General features: G+C 37.9%; 1 protein-coding gene across 1 annotated transcript; it reads left to right on the top strand.

Annotated features, from left to right (window-relative positions):
* Positions 1-15,445: 15,445 nt before the first annotated feature.
* LOC108360895 (uncharacterized) lies at positions 15,446-17,470 on the top strand. The gene is made up of 3 exons (XM_017613357.1): positions 15,446-16,316; positions 16,377-16,742; positions 16,809-17,470. Exons 1-3 carry the CDS (start codon positions 15,446-15,448, stop codon positions 17,468-17,470), a joined length of 1,899 nt encoding a protein of 632 aa, XP_017468846.1.
* The last annotated feature ends 2,079 nt before the right edge of the window (positions 17,471-19,549 follow it).

Genomic DNA, 19,549 nt, shown 5'->3' with positions numbered 1-19,549 from the left:
GTATTTTAATAATTCATTTCACTTATTAAATAATTTTAATTTAACTTTCTAAACATGTGGCAACCCTCTTCCAATACCTCAAAAACTAAAGACTTCTCAACACTCTTTCGTTTGACATCCATATATTGATATTCCATATAACTTGTGTATAAATTAACTAAATTCAAAACTTCAAGCAGGTGGCAACCCTCTTCAAAATATTTTCTAACAATTACCTTCTGAAACTTTTTCTTTTGATACCCATATGGTGATATTAATTTATCATATTTAATTTCCTTAATTCAAAATGGATTTGATTTCTTAAACGGTGGCAACCCTATTATAGACGAACTAAGAAACAAACCGTTTCAAAACCATTTCGATTGATACCCATTTTATAATAATTGATTNCTAACAATTACCTTCTGAAACTTTTTCTTTTGATACCCATATGGTGATATTAATTTATCATATTTAATTTCCTTAATTCAAAATGGATTTGATTTCTTAAACGGTGGCAACCCTATTATAGACGAACTAAGAAACAAACCGTTTCAAAACCATTTCGATTGATACCCATTTTATAATAATTGATTTATTTTTTTAAATAATTTGAATATCACTTTTTAAAAGATGGCAAACTCTTAAGCAAAACTCTATTCCACATCTGCAGTCTTCCAATGCCATCCAATGCCTTCCTATCAGTTCCAGTGATTTCCTATCCCTTCCAAAGCTTTCCAATTTCTTCCAGTGCCTTCATTTCCCTTCCAATACCTTCCAATGCCTTCCTATCCCTTCCTATGCCTTCCAATCTCTTCCATTCCACCCAGTGCCATCCTATCCTTTCCAATACCTTCCTATAACTTCTAATGCCTTCCTATACCGTCGTATCCCTTCCAATGCTTCCCTACATCTTCCAATGCCTTCCGATCACTTCCAATGCCTTCTAATGCCATCCTGTCCCTTCAAATGCTTTCCTATGCATTCCAGTCCCTTCCAATGCCCACCTATCCGTTCCGATCCCTTCCATTCCACCCAATGCCTTCCTATCCCATCCAATGCCTTCCTGCCTCTTCCAAAGTTTTCCAATCCCTTCCAATGCCTTCCTATGCCTTCCAATCCCTCTCATTCCAACCAATTAATTCCTATCCAATGCCTTTCTATCCCATCCAGTCCCTTCCTACCCCTTCCAAAGCTTTCCAATCCCTTCCAATGCCTTCCTTTCGCTTCCGATGGCATCCTATCCTTTCTAATGCCTTCCTATCCTTTCCTATGATTCCTATCCCTTCCACGAATGCCTTCCTATACCTTCCAGTGCCTTCCTATGCTTTCCAATCCCTTCCGTTCCAGCCAATGCCTTCCCATCCCTTCCAATGTCTTCCTATGTCATCCAATGCCTTCCTATCACTTCCAATGCCTTCCTTTTCCGTCCCATGCCTTTCAATTCCTTCCTATCCCTCCCAATGACTTCCTATCCATCCAATGCCGTCCTATCCCTTCCAAAGCTTTCAATCCTTTCCATTGCTTTCCTTTCCCTTCCAATGCCATCCTATCACTTCCAATGCATTCCTGTCCCCTCCAATCCCTTCCAATACCTTCCTATCCCTTCCAATGACTTCCTATCCATCCAATTCCAATGCCATCCTTCCAAAGCTTTCAATCCTTTCCATTGCTTTCCTTTCCCTTCCAATGCCATCCTATTACTTCCAATGCCTTCCTATACCTTCCAATCCCATCCATTCCACCCAATGCCATCCTATGCTTTCCAATACCTTCCTATCACTTCCAATGCCTTCCTATTCCGTCCTATGCCTTCCAATTCCTTCCTATCCCTTCCAATGACTTCTTATCCATCCAATGCCTTCCTGTCCCTTCCAAAGCTTTCAATCCCTTCCAATACTTTCCTTTCCCTTCCAATGCCATCCTATCACTTCCAATGCATTCCTGTACCCTCCAATCCCTTCCAATACCTTCCTATCCCTTCCAATGACTTCCTATCCATCCAATGCCTTCCTATTCCCTCCAATCCCTTCCAATACTATACCTTCCATTCCAATGCCTTCCTATCACTTCCAATGCCATCCGGTCCCTTCCAATGCTTTCCTATGCATTCTAATCCCTTCCAATGCCTTCCTATCCGTTCCAATCCCTTCCATTCCACCCAATGCCATTCTATCTTTTCCAATACCTTCCTATCACTTCCAACGCCTTCCTATGCCCTCCTATCACTTCCAGCACCTTCCTATGCCTTGATATCCCTTCCAAAGCCCTCCAATCCCTTCCAATGACTTCCAATGTCTTACATTCCACCCAATTCCTTCCTATCCCTTCCAATGCCATCCTATCCCTTCCAATGACTTCCAATGTCTTACATTCCACCCAATTCCTTCCTATCCCTTCCAATGCCATCCTATCCCTTCCAATGACTTCCAATGTCTTACATTCCACCCAATTCCTTCCTATCCCTTCCAATGCCATCCTATCCCTTCCAATGACTTCCAATGTCTTACATTCCACCCAATTCCTTCCTATCCCTTCCAATGCCATCCTATCCCTTCCAATGACTTCCAATGTCTTACATTCCACCCAATTCCTTCCTATCCCTTCCAATGCCATCCTATCCCTTCCAATGACTTCCAATGTCTTACATTCCACCCAATTCCTTCCTATCCCTTCCAATGCCATCCTATCCCTTCCAATGACTTCCAATGTCTTCCTATGCCTTCCAATGCTGTCCAATCGCTTTCAATGCCGTTCTATGCCTACCAATGCCTTCCTATCCCCTTCCTATGCCTTCCAAACCCTTCCATTGTACCCAATGCCTTCTTATCCCCTCCAATGCCTTTCCTTCCCTCCCAATACCTTCCTATCCCTTCCAATACCTTCCTATGCCTTCCATTCCACCCAATGCCTTCCTATTCCTACCAATGCCTTCCAATGCCTTCCTATCCCTTCCAATGACTTCCAGTGCCTTCCTATCCCTTCCATTACACCCAATGCCTTCCTATTCCTTCCAATGCCTTCCAATCCCTCCCAATACCTTCCTATTCCTTCCAATGTCTTCCTATACCTTCCAATGCCTTTCTATCACTTTCAATGCCTTCCTATCCCCCAAATCCTTTTTACCACTTCCAAGTCCTTCCTATCCCTTCCAATGCCTTCCTCTTCCTTCCCATGCCCTCCTATTCCTTCCAATGCCTTCCTATCTCTTCCAATGCCCTCCTAACCTTTCCAATGCATTCCTATCTTCCAATGCCTTCAAATCCTTTCCAATGCCTTGCTATCCATTCCATTGCCTTGCAACACCTTAAATATATCATTAGTATTCAAAGTAAAGATTTCCAAACGCTTTCGTTTGACATCCATATTAAATTCGAAATTTGAAGCAGGTGGCAACCCTCTTCAAAATATTTTCAAACTAATACCTTCTGAAACCCCTTCCTTTTGACACCCATATGGTGATATATATTTCTCTTATTAAATTCCCTTAATTCAAGTTGAATTTGATTTTTTAAACTGGTGGCAACCCTCCTATAATTAAGTAAAGAAGCAACGTTCTTCAAAACCGTTTCGATGGATACCCATTTTGTAAATATTGATTTATTCGTTTAATTAATTTGAATATAATTTTTTAAAAGGTGGCAGCAACTCTTTCAAAAAAGCAAAACTCTATTGCACATCTGCAGTCTAATCCTTTTAATTTTACACCTCATTTTGGAAAGTTGTACGAACAGTGGGGATATGATGGCATTGATTATTAAATAATTTGAATTTAATTGTTTAACAGGCACCAACTTTTTTTGAAAAAAATAAAACCAATTTCCACATACACAGGCCAAGCGCTTAAGTATGACATCCCAATTTTTGATAATCGAGCGAACGGTGCAGATTAGGGTGGGTCAAAAAATCAAGTAGTTTTTTTCGGATCCGACACACGAAAACTAGTTCCTAGGTGCCTCTAGAGAGTACTTACCAAATTTGAGCTTTTAATATTAACGGAAAGATTATGCTCATCATAGTTTTCCATTTTCAATTTAGTCTCATATAAAAATGGTCATATGTTATCACCAATAGATCGTTAAACCAGTTGCATCCTCATTATTTATAGGAAATTGGACGATCTACAAAAATGATTTCATATACTCTTTTCATTAATCTAACCATTTAAAAGATATTCAAGGTCAAATATTGATGAATTTTAAGGAAAATAACTTTTTGTTTTGAATTTTGTAACTTACTAAAAAATAATTATTGTCAAATGAGTTTCAATTATTTCTATAGGGAATTAAACGCTCTATAAAAAAGGTCTCATGTTGTTAATCGATTACTCTAACCATTTAGAAGATATTCGCAGTAGAACTCCAATGCCTACTGATTTTAATAGTTTTTTAATAAATATTTCCAATTTACCCATATAATTTTTTGTAGAGCGTTTAATTTCCTATTATTAATTTTAATACCTTAACTTACGTAAGAAATCGTCAATGACTACTCAACACGTCAACTAAGCCAGAAGCGAAAATATATTCTTTTTTATACCCAAGCGCACTTGTGCGCAAGGGTGTTACTTTGTTCACATAACTGTTGTTTGTAACAGACAAAACGAATCGAGATAGATATAGACAAATGAAAAAAGAAATCGATTAAGCGGTGACTGTCTGTCCGTCCATCCGTCTGTGCACGCGGTAGCTCGAGTAAAAATTTAGATATCTTAACGAAACTTGTGTACTTCTTTTTAACGTAGGACGGATTGTATTGAAAATGGGCAAAATCGGACAATAACCACGCCTCCTCCCATATAACGGTAGTTTTCAGAAATACGAAACCTGCGATATTTTAGTACCTACTTAACCCTATTCATTCAAAATTGCTATTTACAATGATTTTTAGACGTAAAATAGGAATATTATAAATTTTTGGAAAATGGGCGTACCCACGCCCACTTATGATTACATNCCTACTTAACCCTATTCATTCAAAATTGATATTTACAATGATTTTTAGACGTAAAATAGGAATATTATAAATTTTTGGAAAATGGGCGTACCCACGCCCACTTATGATTACATGTCGGTAACCGCTCCACCGATTTACCCCGAACTTGGCACAGTTATTGGCCTTGGTACAGCTTACCAAATGGCTGAAAATTTTTAAAATCGGACANCGGTAACCGCTCCACCGATTTCCCCCGAACTTGGCACAGTTATTGGCCTTGGTACAGCTTACCAAATGGCTGAAAATTTTTAAAATCGGACAATTACCACACCCACATCCCATATAACGTTAATTTAGAGAAATACGAAATCTTCGATAAATTAGTAAACTGAACTGAAACTAATTTATTTAAAATTGATGTTTGGAATAATTCTTTAGCACAAAATATGTTTATGATAAAATTTTGGGAAATGGGCGTGGCACCTCCCACTTATGACCACATATGTGTATCTCGGTAACCGTTCGTGCAATTTGTACCAAACTGAATGATTATTGTGCTTGCCACATAAAAGCAAATCGCTGAAAATTATTGAAATCGGACTAAAATTACGACCACTTTTTATATAACGGTAAATTTTCTGATATGCTTGGAGCTTCGATATTTCGAAATTTAAGGACACAAAATTGATACTTACAACAATCCCTTGAAAAGAATTAACATTATTATGGAATTTTGGAAAATGGGCTTGATACCACCCACATGTTTTAAATAGGGATAAAACCACCCCTGCTTACCATGGAGTGTTAGTTTTCGCAAAGGAGAAAAAACTATATTTAATAATTGCGCCGGGTATTTTATATTCGGCTCCGCCCGAACCTAGACTCTTTTACTTGTTAGTTTCCTTTTCAGNACCACCCACATGTTTTAAATAGGGATAAAACCACTCCTGCTTACCATGGAGTGTTAGTTTTCGCAAAGGAGAAAAAACTATATTTAATAATTGCGCCGGGTATTTTATGTTCGGCTCCGCCCGAACCTAGACTCTTTTACTTGTTAGTTTCCTTTTCAGCTGATGGTCACTATAAGCCACCTCAAAAAATTCCTGAACAAAAATTTATTGCGTTGGCCAATATATTAGGTTACGTTACGTAAATTAAGTCTAGACCAATGTCTTATCAAACACGTTGCGTCTGAACCAAGATTAAATGAAAGGTTGCTGGACATTGGAAAGTCTTGCAAATTTTAAAAGTATATTGTTTCTAGCTTCTAAAAAATCAAGAATTAAAATAATTCATAAAGGGCTTTTCGAGAAAAGTTACTTTGAAAACTTGTATTCCGTTTTTTATTTTATTTTATTAATTTTTATTTTTACAGTTACATTTGGGTACTATAGTATGTAGCACCAGTCCTCTCCAGACTATACAGAGCATCGCTCTTACTGTGCCATATTCCCAGTAGATGTACGGGGGCCTTCATCCTTAAAGGCATGGATTAACACATCAGAGAAGTCAACCTAACGGAACAACCACTCAATAAGAACTAATTTGCCTATCAACCAAGCAAATCCATTTAAAATGTCATTCATAGCCTTACGTCGGAAATTTAAAAGGCTCTGGAGTCTAAGAACATAGCGCTTTGTGCCTTGGGAGACACAAAATAATCTAGTACAGCCACAAGTGGTTGCCCTTTAGGGAGTGTACTCTCCTGTTGACTATGGTTACGGACGAACTCCTCTTCATGGTGAACGATCACGTCTTCGAAACACAAGGCTATGTAGACGATCTGATGATCTGTGTAACAGGGCTGCAAGCCGAAACGATCTCCATTACACAAAGATGATGTGACACCAAAGGATTATCCATTTATCCTCCTAAAACTACTCTGCTTCCGTTTACCCTGAGAAAAATGTTATCCATGAAGGAATTTACTCTGGGCTGCACTGGAATAGGTCTTTCAAATGACGCAAAATACCTGGGGGTGAGGCTGGATAAGACACTCACATGGAATGCACATTTGGATGCAAACGTAAACAAGGCGATGAGAGCCTTCGTCGCTTGCACGTGACTTTTTGGGAAAACTTGGAGACTCTACCCCAAAGTGTCCTACTGATCATTTAACACGGTTGTGAAGCCCATAGTCACCAACGCATCCTTGGTATGCCTAGGACTAAAACGACACAAAGAACTGCTAGTACAAAACTAAGCAAAGTGCATCGAATGATGCGCATTGGTATAACAGGTGCTATGCGGACCTGCTGAGCGGTGGAAATAGGGGACTCAGACGGACCGCCTAGTAAAACACGTAGCTACCACAATATTTCATGGCCCGGAGCCCTTTTGTGGGTTCACTAAAGCGCACTTAAGGGAGGTTAAGGGGGTGGACAAAAAATTCCATAGGCACTGGAGTGAATGTCTAGGGCAAAGACAAGCTAAGCAGTTCACCTTTCGCTCATAAGAAGCTTCAAACAAGCTTATAAATTTAGGCAGGCAGGACCTCCGCACTCTCACTGGGTACTTCACGTGACATTGTTCCCTGCGCTATCACCTCAGTAAAATGAATCTTTCAGACACGAGCCAGCGAGCGAGAAACGCCAGAATACATCCTTTGTGAATGTGTTGCTCTCACTAGACGCAGACTCGTTGACCTAGGTAGTATAGCAATTAATCCATTCGAAATATGGAACAAAAAGCCACTTGAAGTGCTAGCCTATATTAAAATCCTTCACATATAGGGTAAAGGGCCACGCACAATATACTATATACTTCTTGATTTCAAAATAAACAAACAGAACAATCCCAGGGGGTGAGAGCATACAAATTTCAATTATATACCACCCTAATGTATATACAATATAACTGCAAAAATGAAAATTATAAAAATAAAAAAAGTAGAATAAGAATTTTCAAAGTCACTTTTCTCGAAAAGCCCTCTATGCATGATTTTCATAGGGAGGATTTTCTGAGGGAAATAATGCATAGTAAAAATGAATACTTTATATTTGATTATCGTTTAAAAATGTTCGAATTTAAAAATAATATTTTCATACAAAATTTATTACGCACGTAGGTATTTGACTGTTCACGCCTGAGTNAAAACAGAACAATCCCAGGGGGTGAGAGCATACAAATTTCAATTATATACCACCCTAATGTATATACAATATAACTGCAAAAATGAAAATTATAAAAATAAAAAAAGTAGAATAAGAATTTTCAAAGTCACTTTTCTCGAAAAGCCCTCTATGCATGATTTTCATAGGGAGGATTTTCTGAGGGAAATAATGCATAGTAAAAATGAATACTTTATATTTGATTATCGTTTAAAAATGTTCGAATTTAAAAATAATATTTTCATACAAAATTTATTACGCACGTAGGTATTTGACTGTTCACGCCTGAGTATATATATGAGTGTACATACGCACCCCAAGCATGCAGAGCGCCGCTCTGAGAGCGGTGACAACACACACATTCATACGTAGTACATGTTTATCCGTACAAATCGCGTGACTGTGGTGTTGATGGATATTCAACATTTGAAAGCAAATTTATATGCCTGGGTGTAGCTGAGTGCGCAAAGATGCATGCCACAATTTGTTGATATCCAGAGGTGGTCAGGGTTCGAATTACACTGCAGGCAACATGCAAGTTAAATATTTTTTTTTTAGTTTTTGCCTGATTATTCACTTCACGGATGCTTTTTCAGAACGAACGCGGTCAATTTAATATGCGCGTTATTGAATTGAATATTTACCAATATACAGTACTTTCAGTGACGTTTATAGTAAGATCAATTACGTTTCTATTTGATTTTAATATTTTTTTCCCTCAGTGTAGAAGCTAGAAACAATATACTTTTAAAATTTGCAAGACTTTCCCATGTCCAACAACCTTTCATTTAATCTTGGTTCAGACGCACCGTGCAAATTATAGGAGTTGTAGAAAAGCAGAAGCATAACGACTATTTTCTAAATACTATTAAGTTTTTCTTGTACTGTCAAGGGAGGCATTTCATGTCACCGCGGCCACCTCTGTGCGCGACCTCTAAGGATTTGGATGAAAGTTGAAGAGATTGAAGGTCTAGGTGACATGAATATACGTGCAGCATATTTTTCCGATATGACGTAGGGTTTCCTATTTACACGGGACTTAAATTGTAATGGCCTTATTCATAAAAAATAAAGTAGGTTTAAAGAGCTTTATAAATTGACGTTTTCATACATTTTTCAATTTATAAACCTTTTATAAAGCTACTTTATTTTTTATGAATAAGGCCATAAGAAAACGTCATGCATACCTTTCTTTAAAGTGCTTTATATTGGAAACCTTTTAACGAAGCTTAATGAATTTAATTCCAGTCCTAGTTCCTTGGAGAAAACTCCGTAGCCAACCCTATTATCTAGCTTGGATCCATCCGTATAAAAATTCAGTTCCCACCTCCTCCATGGTCTTGGTGTTTGCCATTCTCTTCTTGACGGGATGCTCGTCTTAAAGAGCCTATCGAAGGTTGGTTTAGGGGCGGAGTAGTCCACTTTTTGTTCGTAACTACCCAGAGTGTGAAGTATAGAGGCGCGACCGAACCGCTGATCCTTCCATAGCGCCATGCTTTTTAGTCTGAGCGCTGAATCGGCGGCCGCGTATTTTCACACCAGGTTTATTTCGGGCAAATTGGTTACCGCCTCTAGCGCCTTGTTTGGGGTAGTCCTTAAGGCACCTGAAATGCATAAAAACGCTGTTCTTTTGACCTTACTCAATAGGTTTAGATAACTTGCCTTTTGAGTTGCTGGCTACAATACACGTATTCCATATAATAATATTGGCCTGACCACCGAGGTGTAAAGCCAATGTGTATACTCTCTGTCCAGTTTCTAAGCGTGGCCATGTTAGAGCCCACAATCTCTATTATTTTGTATTTGGGTATTTGCTTTTGGGTATTTGGGTATTTGCTTTTAGCGGCAATTGCCAGATCATCAGCATATGTAGTGACGTGGCAACCCTCTAGTGCCTTCAGCAGGGAGTTTACTGCCACATTCCAGAGAAGAGGGGAGAGAACCCTTCCCTGAGGAGTATCTCTACAGACCTCTCTGCTTATTGCGGTGCTTAGGTGTTGGTGGTCAAGCTTAGCGGTTATCTTCCTGCTGACAAGTATAGACTCAATCATCGCCGCTACGTTGTGGTCAACTCCAAGCTCTTCTAAGCCACCCGTTATAGCGCTTGCATTAATGCTGTTGAAGGCGCCTTCTATATCAACAAAGGCAACCAGAGTATATTCTTTANCCTATTTACACGGGACTTAAATTGTAATGGCCTTATTCATAAAAAATAAAGTAGGTTTAAAGAGCTTTATAAATTGACGTTTTCATACATTTTTCAATTTATAAACCTTTTATAAAGCTACTTTATTTTTTATGAATAAGGCCATAAGAAAACGTCATGCATACCTTTCTTTAAAGTGCTTTATATTGGAAACCTTTTAACGAAGCTTAATGAATTTAATTCCAGTCCTAGTTCCTTGGAGAAAACTCCGTAGCCAACCCTATTATCTAGCTTGGATCCATCCGTATAAAAATTCAGTTCCCACCTCCTCCATGGTCTTGGTGTTTGCCATTCTCTTCTTGACGGGATGCTCGTCTTAAAGAGCCTATCGAAGGTTGGTTTAGGGGCGGAGTAGTCCACTTTTTGTTCGTAACTACCCAGAGTGTGAAGTATAGAGGCGCGACCGAACCGCTGATCCTTCCATAGCGCCATGCTTTTTAGTCTGAGCGCTGAATCGGCGGCCGCGTATTTTCACACCAGGTTTATTTCGGGCAAATTGGTTACCGCCTCTAGCGCCTTGTTTGGGGTAGTCCTTAAGGCACCTGAAATGCATAAAAACGCTGTTCTTTTGACCTTACTCAATAGGTTTAGATAACTTGCCTTTTGAGTTGCTGGCTACAATACACGTATTCCATATAATAATATTGGCCTGACCACCGAGGTGTAAAGCCAATGTGTATACTCTCTGTCCAGTTTCTAAGCGTGGCCATGTTAGAGCCCACAATCTCTATTATTTTGTATTTGGGTATTTGCTTTTGGGTATTTGGGTATTTGCTTTTAGCGGCAATTGCCAGATCATCAGCATATGTAGTGACGTGGCAACCCTCTAGTGCCTTCAGCAGGGAGTTTACTGCCACATTCCAGAGAAGAGGGGAGAGAACCCTTCCCTGAGGAGTATCTCTACAGACCTCTCTGCTTATTGCGGTGCTTAGGTGTTGGTGGTCAAGCTTAGCGGTTATCTTCCTGCTGACANAGAGTTTACTGCCACATTCCAGAGAAGAGGGGAGAGAACCCTTCCCTGAGGAGTGTCTCTACAGACCTCTCTGCTTATTGCGGTGCTTAGGTGTTGGTGGTCAAGCTTAGCGGTTATCTTCCTGCTGACAAGTATAGACTCAATCATCGCCGCTACGTTGTGGTCAACTCCAAGCTCTTCTAAGGCACCCGTTATAGCGCTTGCATTAATGCTGTTGAAGGCGCCTTCTATATCAACAAAGGCAACCAGAGTATATTCTTTATCTGCCTTGGGTATGAAGGAAACTTTTGTCTCTCTCGAGCCTAGCGGAATATAGACCATGTTAAGACAGTTTCGTATAATAATCGCAATGAACTGGGAGATAATGCCCCGTGATTGCTGCAGTTCTACCGGGCTAACATAAATATCCATTAGTAGGTTTAGGTATTTAGTGCTAACGCGTGTGGGTGGCCAAGGTATATGTTTACAAATGGAGGTAAGCGCAAGAGCTAAAAAGGGATGCAAACTCTCACGTACAAATGAGTTTCTGGTAGTTTTTCCAAACAGTATTAAGGAGCTAATAGAAGCTCGTCTCTAGAGGCTACCAATATTTCTATAACCATTAAGTGATTTGACTAGTAGTATTCTTGCAGGGATACTTCTTTGGCTTGCCTACACCTTTGTATGTATTGGCATGAAATTTTATTGGCCAAGTAAACACTTGAAATAATCTGCAATCTTTGATCGAGGAGAAATACAAACACCCTTAAAGGAAAAAACCGTTCTGAAATAGGATTTATTTGAAACAAATTTGCTTCCGGTGAATTTGGACATTACCAGTCACGCCTTATGTTGCACAAAGATTTCCCTGACCATTCTTCACACCGTTTCAATCAACGTCCGCACGTAGATGCGTACATATTTATGTACAAATGATCGTCGGTTTGTGTGTTCTGAATGTACAAAAAAGCGAGATAACAAGCGCAAGTGCCAGAGAAACTCTACACACTACGTTGGCATAACATGATTGCTGTAATTCTGCTAATGATTTTGTGCTTCCCTGCTGTGCCTTTTGAGATGCCCTTAGTTATGTTTATGATGCTAAAATATACATACATATGTAAGCATGTGTACATACCAATGTATGAATGAACTGCTACAGCTCTTGAATAATTCTGCCCAGTGTCATGTTTTGTAAATAATCTAGCGTGAACAAACCCCAAAGAAAGGTTACCTGCAGCCATGCCATCTGGTCACGTTTGCTGACCAAATCTAAAATCTCGGTTATCATCTGGACAATTGTGGACGAGCTGCAGCTTTGTTGCGGCGGTCCAAGGGAAACAACGGAATTTACAATTAGTCATTTTGATCTTTTTGTTGCATTATCTGTCTCCTTTCTTTGACACCGCATATGCGTGAAGAATTTCAAACAAATGTTAAAAACTTCATTCATATGATAAGATTCTGGTGTGACCCTACCATTAGCACTTGTTTAAAATCCCTGTCATTACGAANAATTTAAGTATGCTGGTGTGACCCTACCATTAGCACTTGTTTAAAATCCCTGTCATTACGAATCTAACCGCAAGAAGACTCTGAGACAGAATGTTTCTTTACAGGTATCTTCGTATCTTTTCATTATTAAATTAGTTTAGGAACGAAGCGGGAACATTTCTTGAGGAGAAAAAAGGAAATCTGTACCGCATATCGTCATATCCGTTTAACATTTGCAGCTAATTTTTTTAGAGTCAGTCACAGTGAATATCGTTTATAACTAACTCCAAGTGACGGGGAGATTTGTTCGTTACAAGCGACAGATCGTTATAAGCGATATTGTAGTTCTTGTTTCTTTTTTCTTAGTTTAATTTAAAAGCGTTAACAATACTTATTTAGATTTAAATTTTATTAGCAAAACTGCTTAGGAGTTCACAAGGTGTTGTACTATACTGTCGTAAACTTCAAACAGCCAACAATACAGGCATTCGCAAGGTACCAGAAAAGTCTTATTATGAATTTTCAGTGTTAAAAAATAGTTGGTTGTGGTTTCAAGTCCTCTAAACATTTATTTAAGATTTTAAAATTTACGACATACAACAATACGACATTATATAACACCTTGTGAACTCCCCATCTGTAATTTTTTGATGTTTGGTGTTTTGGGGCGTGTGTGAATCGGTAACAAAGTTCTATGGGGAAAGCTGTTGAATAATATTTTTACTATAGTGAGACAGTTTTGCTAATCTGCTGTGTTAAATGAAATATTTTTTGACAACAGTAAATTTTTGATAACCGCAAATTTATGCGGAATAAAATATTTCAAATTGAAGTGAAATTAATATTTTAAGAAAACATCTGCCATCATTGACTGCAATTCATCAATTTAAGCTTTTATTTTTTTTTCAGAATTTTCTATACATTTGTCAAAAATTTCACTAGCCTCATGAGCTACTGAAATTTTATTCACCTCATAGTTGTCAAAAATTTACTCGCCGTGAACTTTAGCTGCATTTTTTTGTAAGCGAGCGACAAAAGAACGCTCAACTCGGGAAAAAATTTAATTTTAGCTACTTAAGCAATCCTGGTGGTAGCTGGCAAGAAACATGTGATTAGTTCAACGGGATTTAGACACAAAAAACAATTGGTAAATTGGTAATTATGCAAGGTATTTGCGTAATATATATATACTTATTTAAAATATAAATCATGTACATACGAAAACAAAAATTTTCCTCTCCACTTTCCCATTAACAATTTGCAATAGAGCAGTTTTTCACTTAACAACACTACTCTTCAGGTCGCGTATTTTTTAACCGACCTGGCTGAACTCGGATAAATAGCCGAGTTTGTGTTGTTGCTTTGCGTGTATTTCGTCATTTAAGCGAGTGTTCTTTTGTAGCTCGGTTGCAAAAGAATGGACCTTTTGTTACCGATTCACACACGCTCTTGAAACAGAAATTTCAAGTTTACGTTCAATTTTCTGAATAGAAGCCAAAGAAATTTCTTCGAATGTTCCGTGCCAGTGATCGGACTTCTACCACATTGTGGTAGATCTACCACTTTTTGGAGCATCCACCACATCTACCACACAAGGTCTGAAATCTACCACAAATTCGTATTTTTGAGCAGTTATAATTTAGCTCCACATGATTTTCTTTATTTTTTTAATTTTAAGAGCCAAAATTGTCCAACACTAAACACTATGTGATAACAAGTAGGGGCACGATATCGAATCGAAAGTATCGATATAGTACTCATTTACAGTATCGATGTAAAAATATCGGGCTGTAAAAATATCGTAATAAAAATACTCGATATTCCAAATATCGATAAAAAATTCAAAAAATTTAATCCGAATATTGGTGTCATTTTCTATTAAAGAATTAACACTTTGCACTTTAATAAGTATGTACATCACTGAAGGCGCGCCACATACCAACCTAAGATAGTTCACATTTCTGCTCTTTAAAGCTCAAAATATATCCATATTGCTTTACATATAAATTCCAAAGTAAGGAAGGTTACAGTACGACATAGATTTGCAAGAATTGGAATGTTTAAAACAAATATTAACAACAAAACTTTCAATAGAAATTTTAGTAAGGACAAATTTTTACATTTTGGAATTTGGAAAATTAACTCTAAATATTTCAAATATTACCAAAAAAAATTTTATACAAATTGTCTTGCTCAATTCCCAGAAATTTAAATTTCGACGTTTTCATTTTATTTTCTAATAATTTGTCATACAAATGTATCATTATTCACATTAACTTTGTCATGTGCATTTAGGATTCGATACGATACAAGGGTTCTGGTACTCGATTCCAAAAACTATCGTTTGAAAACTTACGAGTAAAAAGTATCGGTATCGAATGGCAAAAATATCGAAATTCGTGTCCCTAATAACAAGAATGATAGTATTGTAGTGAATAATTGTAATACGTTTCATATCGTATGAAAACATGGTATTATATCAATGATGTATACGTAGGTATGTAGGTGAGATGGCAACTATGTATTATATTAATTATGTATAATGTAATATGGCAACCATACAATACATGTAATGGAAACCAACTTCCGGTTTTGGGTACTTTTTAAGAAACAGTGTACAACGTGCCTTAAATAAAATCCAACAAAATATAGTAAATCGATATACCTCATTACAATTCAGGTGTGGGGTTCGGGCAACCTAAAATTTTTTGTTGGAAAGCGACTCGTATTTTGACAATTTTTCTAATAAATCAGGAATAATCAGCTGAAATGGCGAATTTATTAACACGCCAACAAGTAATGGACACTATTGCTGCTGCTGGTATCCCATTTGACAAAGAAGCTACATTGGTCCAGTTAAGAGGTTTATACGATGATGTAATCGCTGGTCGTGCCGTGAACAGAAGTGAAGAAACAGATGCAGATGCTCAGCTGAACGTGTACAATAATGTGCCAGAGATTGGTGAAAATAAATTATCAGAAGATGGTGATCGACGTGAACGTGAGAGAATGATTGAAGAGGAGGAGTATCTTGATCGCATGCTGGCAATTGCTAGGAAGAAACGCGAGCTAGCTGAGTTGCAGCAAGAGATTGGTCAAGTGGGCAGTCGCAAGTTTGATTTAAGTATGCTGACAGCATTGATCAATAAATTTGAGGGGTCTGAGTCACAGGATATTAAAAAGTGGGTTGCTGAGCTGGAGAATGTGTTTGAAATCCTTCAGTGTAATGATCGTGAAAAACTGATTGCTGTTCGCCATTTGGTTTGTGGTCACGCAAGACGATTCATTGACATAATTTCGGTGCGCTCATATGAGGACATAAAAGCTGCATTGTTAGATGAGTTTCAATGTAAATTTTCGCTGCAAGATATCTTCAACCAATTAAAATCACGTTGCATCAAATCGGGAGAAACGCCACGCCAGTATGTAACTGAAATGCAATATATTGCTAGTCGAGCCGATATTCCAGAGACCGATTTAGTCGATATTATAATAGAAGGACTAAATGATAAAACGTCTACAGTATCAATGTTGTATGGCGCGTCGTCTATTCGGGAACTTAAAGTGTTGATGGAACGATACGAGAGAAAGAGGAAAACCATAAAAACACAGAAAAGTATTGCGTCAGAAGTCAAGCAAGGTCAGGCTGATATTAACAGTGTGCGCTGCTTCAATTGCTTTCAATATGGTCATTACCAAGATGCATGTACAGCTCCGAGACGACCACCAAATTCGTGTTTCGTATGTGCTGAGGTTGGGCATACTCGCCATAATTGCCCTCGTCGTGGTGGATCAAATAATTCAAAGGTGGCAGCTGCAGTTGGAGATGATGAGGAACCCGAACGATGCCAGTTAGCTGAACGTTTAGCTCCTAATAATTTGGTAAGTATTGCTTTCCATCAAAGGGAGAAGTGCACTGACTTGATTTCTTTCTTGGCTTTGTTTGACACGGGCAGTCCTATCAGTTTCATTAGAAGATCATGTGTGCCCGCAACGGTTGAAGTAAATGTTGATTGGAAACTATCGTGCTACCGTGGAATGGGTAATAAGCGATTGAATGTATGTGGTATTGTTATTTGTAAATTCGTGTTTCGTAGGCATGAATTAATACATACATTTTTTGTTTTGCCAGATTCTGAGGCTGTGGTGCCGTTGTTGGTGGGGCGTGATCTTTTGGGAAGGATGGGAGTTGGTTTGTGTCAGATAGAGACAATTAGATATAAGAAATATGATCTGTTGAAAATGAATGATCAAAATAAAATTTCTATAGCGGACAATGTCATAAGTGCCCTTCGACTTTTTGATATATGTAAATATCCGTCAAGTAATTCTGAGGCTGCTCCAATCATAGGAAAAGAATATATTGTTTTAAAGGGTGTTGAGCCTGAAGTGAATATTCTGTTAGATATGAAGAGTTGCGAGGCTCGTATTATGGCAGGTTTAGATGAGGTTTGTTTGGTGGATTATAATGATTTGTCTAAAAATATTAAAGTGATTCTAGCTGTAAATTTAACTGAGGAGTGTGATGTCGGACATCTAATAAATATCGATATCCAATTGAATAAAGCAGATGCAGATATTATGCGTAACCTTATTAAAACAATGTATGAGACTAGGGGCAAACTGGGGGTTGGTAATTACTCAATGGAAATTAAACTAAAGAATGATACGCCAGTGTACAGTAATCCAAGGAGATTGTCCCTTAAAGAAAAAATGGAGGTTGAAAGAACGATTGATGATTTATTATGGCAAGGAATATACGACCCAGCAGTTCCCCATATGCGTCACCGATAGTACTTGTAAGGAGAAAGGATGGGTCTTTAAGAATGTGTGTAGATTATAGAGCCTTAAATAAGTTGACAATCAGGGATCATTATCCGTTGCCCCTTATTGAAGACTGCTTGGAGTATCTTGGTGGTAAAACATATTTCAGTACTCTAGATTTAAAGAATGGATTTCACCAGGTACCTATGAGTGAAAGTTCAATACCCCTTACTGCGTTTGTGACACCAATGGGTCAATATGAATATTGTTACATGCCGTTTGGATTAACAAATGCACCTCTCGTTTTCCAGCGTTTTATAAATATGATTCTCAGACCACTTGTTGATTCGCGGAAAATTTTAGTTTATTTGGATGATATAAATGTGGCTACCAAAACTTTTGACGAGCATATTAAGATTCTAGCAGAGGTATTACGGTTATTATCAGCTGCTGGGTTGCGTTTGAATTTGTCAAAGTGTAGATTTTCATATAGAGAGTTACAATATTTGGGGTATTGTGTAAATGAGAAGGGTATTCGGCCCAATGAGAGTCATCTGGAAGCAATTAAATCGTATCCAGTGCCAGAAAATACTAAGCAAATACAAAGATGTGTGGGCTTGTTTTCGTATTTTAGGCGTTTTATTCATAATTTTTCTTGTATAGCAAGGCCGCTAATTAAACTTACGTATAAAAATGTGGTATTTAAATGGACAGATGAATGTATGAATGCTTTTGCGTTATTGAAGGAAAAGTTAACTGAGCCTCCAGTGTTATGTATATTCGATCCCAAACGTGATACGGAGTTACATACGGATGCAAGTTCTTATGGATATGGTGCAGTACTGTTGCAAAAACAGGATGATAATAAATATCATCCGGTTGCATATTTTTCAAGGAAAACAACTGAAGCTGAGTCGCGTTACCACAGCTTTGAGTTGGAGACTTTGGCAATCGTAAATGCTTTAAAGCGGTTTCGTACATTTTTGGACGGTATTCCGTTTGTAGTTGTTACGGATTGTAATTCTTTAGTATTGACCTTGGAAAAAAAACTAATTAATCCTCGCATTGCACGTTGGACTCTAGATTTTGCTAATTTTGATTTCGTGGTGAAGCATAGGGGGGGAGGTCAAATGATCCATCTAGATGCTTTAAGTCGGATGTCAGTTGTATGTGTTGTTGAGGAAAATGAAGTTGATGTGAATATTCAAATTTCACAGATGCGGGATGTAAATATTAAACGCCTTAAAGAAAGATTAGAAGTTGTCCCATCCCCCAACTAGTAATCCCAGGATTTTGAGAAGCAATTTTTGTTTCGTAGTATTAGTAGAAAACTTAAGTCAATACAGTTAGTGGATGAAATACATTCATTTTATTTGCGTGTTATTTTTTTTCATTTATTTTCATTATTTTATCATACATTTCAGTATAAAAATATCGGCCTCTCGGCAACACTGAAGTTTACGAGGTCGTTTGTGCATCAAATTAGCCTCGTAAATTTTCGAGGGGCTCGTAAATAGACCTCCATACAAATTTTGACAGTTCTTTTACGAGGCTCGTAAATTTACGAGCTTTAGAGGGTTACGAGGATTTTACGAGTTTAAGGGAAGACCCCTAATGCAAACACACTCGTATGTACATTAGGGCGGGTCGAAAATTTAATTTTTCTCAAATCCTTTGGTAATAGTGAAAATATATTGTACCATGAGGTCAACAACATGCCTGTAAAATATTAATCGTTTATTTTAATTGCAGCCCGCGCATGGACCCCCAAGTGACACAAAGCACATGGTCGAAGACGACGGATTCTTGTTAAAAATTCAAGGTTCAGCAGAAAGAATCTGTAACGCAAACGACAAAGTCAAATATCTTCTCTGGCAGCCCTTTAATATTGGCAACTCTCAAACTTATCTGTTTTTCAACCAAAATGTAATTGTTCTGTTGATAATTGCACTGGTCTTTAGTCAAAAGATGTAAGGAACGGCATTCATATTTCTGTCGTATATATAGGTCACTGATTCAAAATATACTAATCTGTTTTTAACCGACTTCCAAAAAAGGAGGAGGTTATCAGTTCGTCGGAATATTTTTTTTTTTTTTTTTTTTTTTTTT

Source organism: Rhagoletis zephyria, unplaced genomic scaffold (genome assembly GCF_001687245.7).
Source record: "Rhagoletis zephyria isolate East Lansing unplaced genomic scaffold, Rhagoletis_zephyria_1.1 Rzeph_scaffold_00648, whole genome shotgun sequence".
Lineage (NCBI taxonomy): Eukaryota > Metazoa > Arthropoda > Insecta > Diptera > Tephritidae > Rhagoletis > Rhagoletis zephyria.
This window is presented reverse-complemented; position numbering and strand designations above follow the sequence as displayed.

Coding starts and splice junctions, on each gene's coding strand:
- LOC108360895 (XM_017613357.1), top strand. CDS start 15,446: ATGGCGAATTTATTAACACGCCAACAAGTAATGGACACTATTGCTGCT. Junction 16,317..16,376: donor TGCGTCAGAAGTCAAGCAAG/GTCAGGCTGATA, acceptor GTCATTACCAAG/ATGCATGTACAGCTCCGAGA. Junction 16,743..16,808: donor TAAGCGATTGAATGTATGTG/GTATTGTTATTT, acceptor TTGTTTTGCCAG/ATTCTGAGGCTGTGGTGCCG.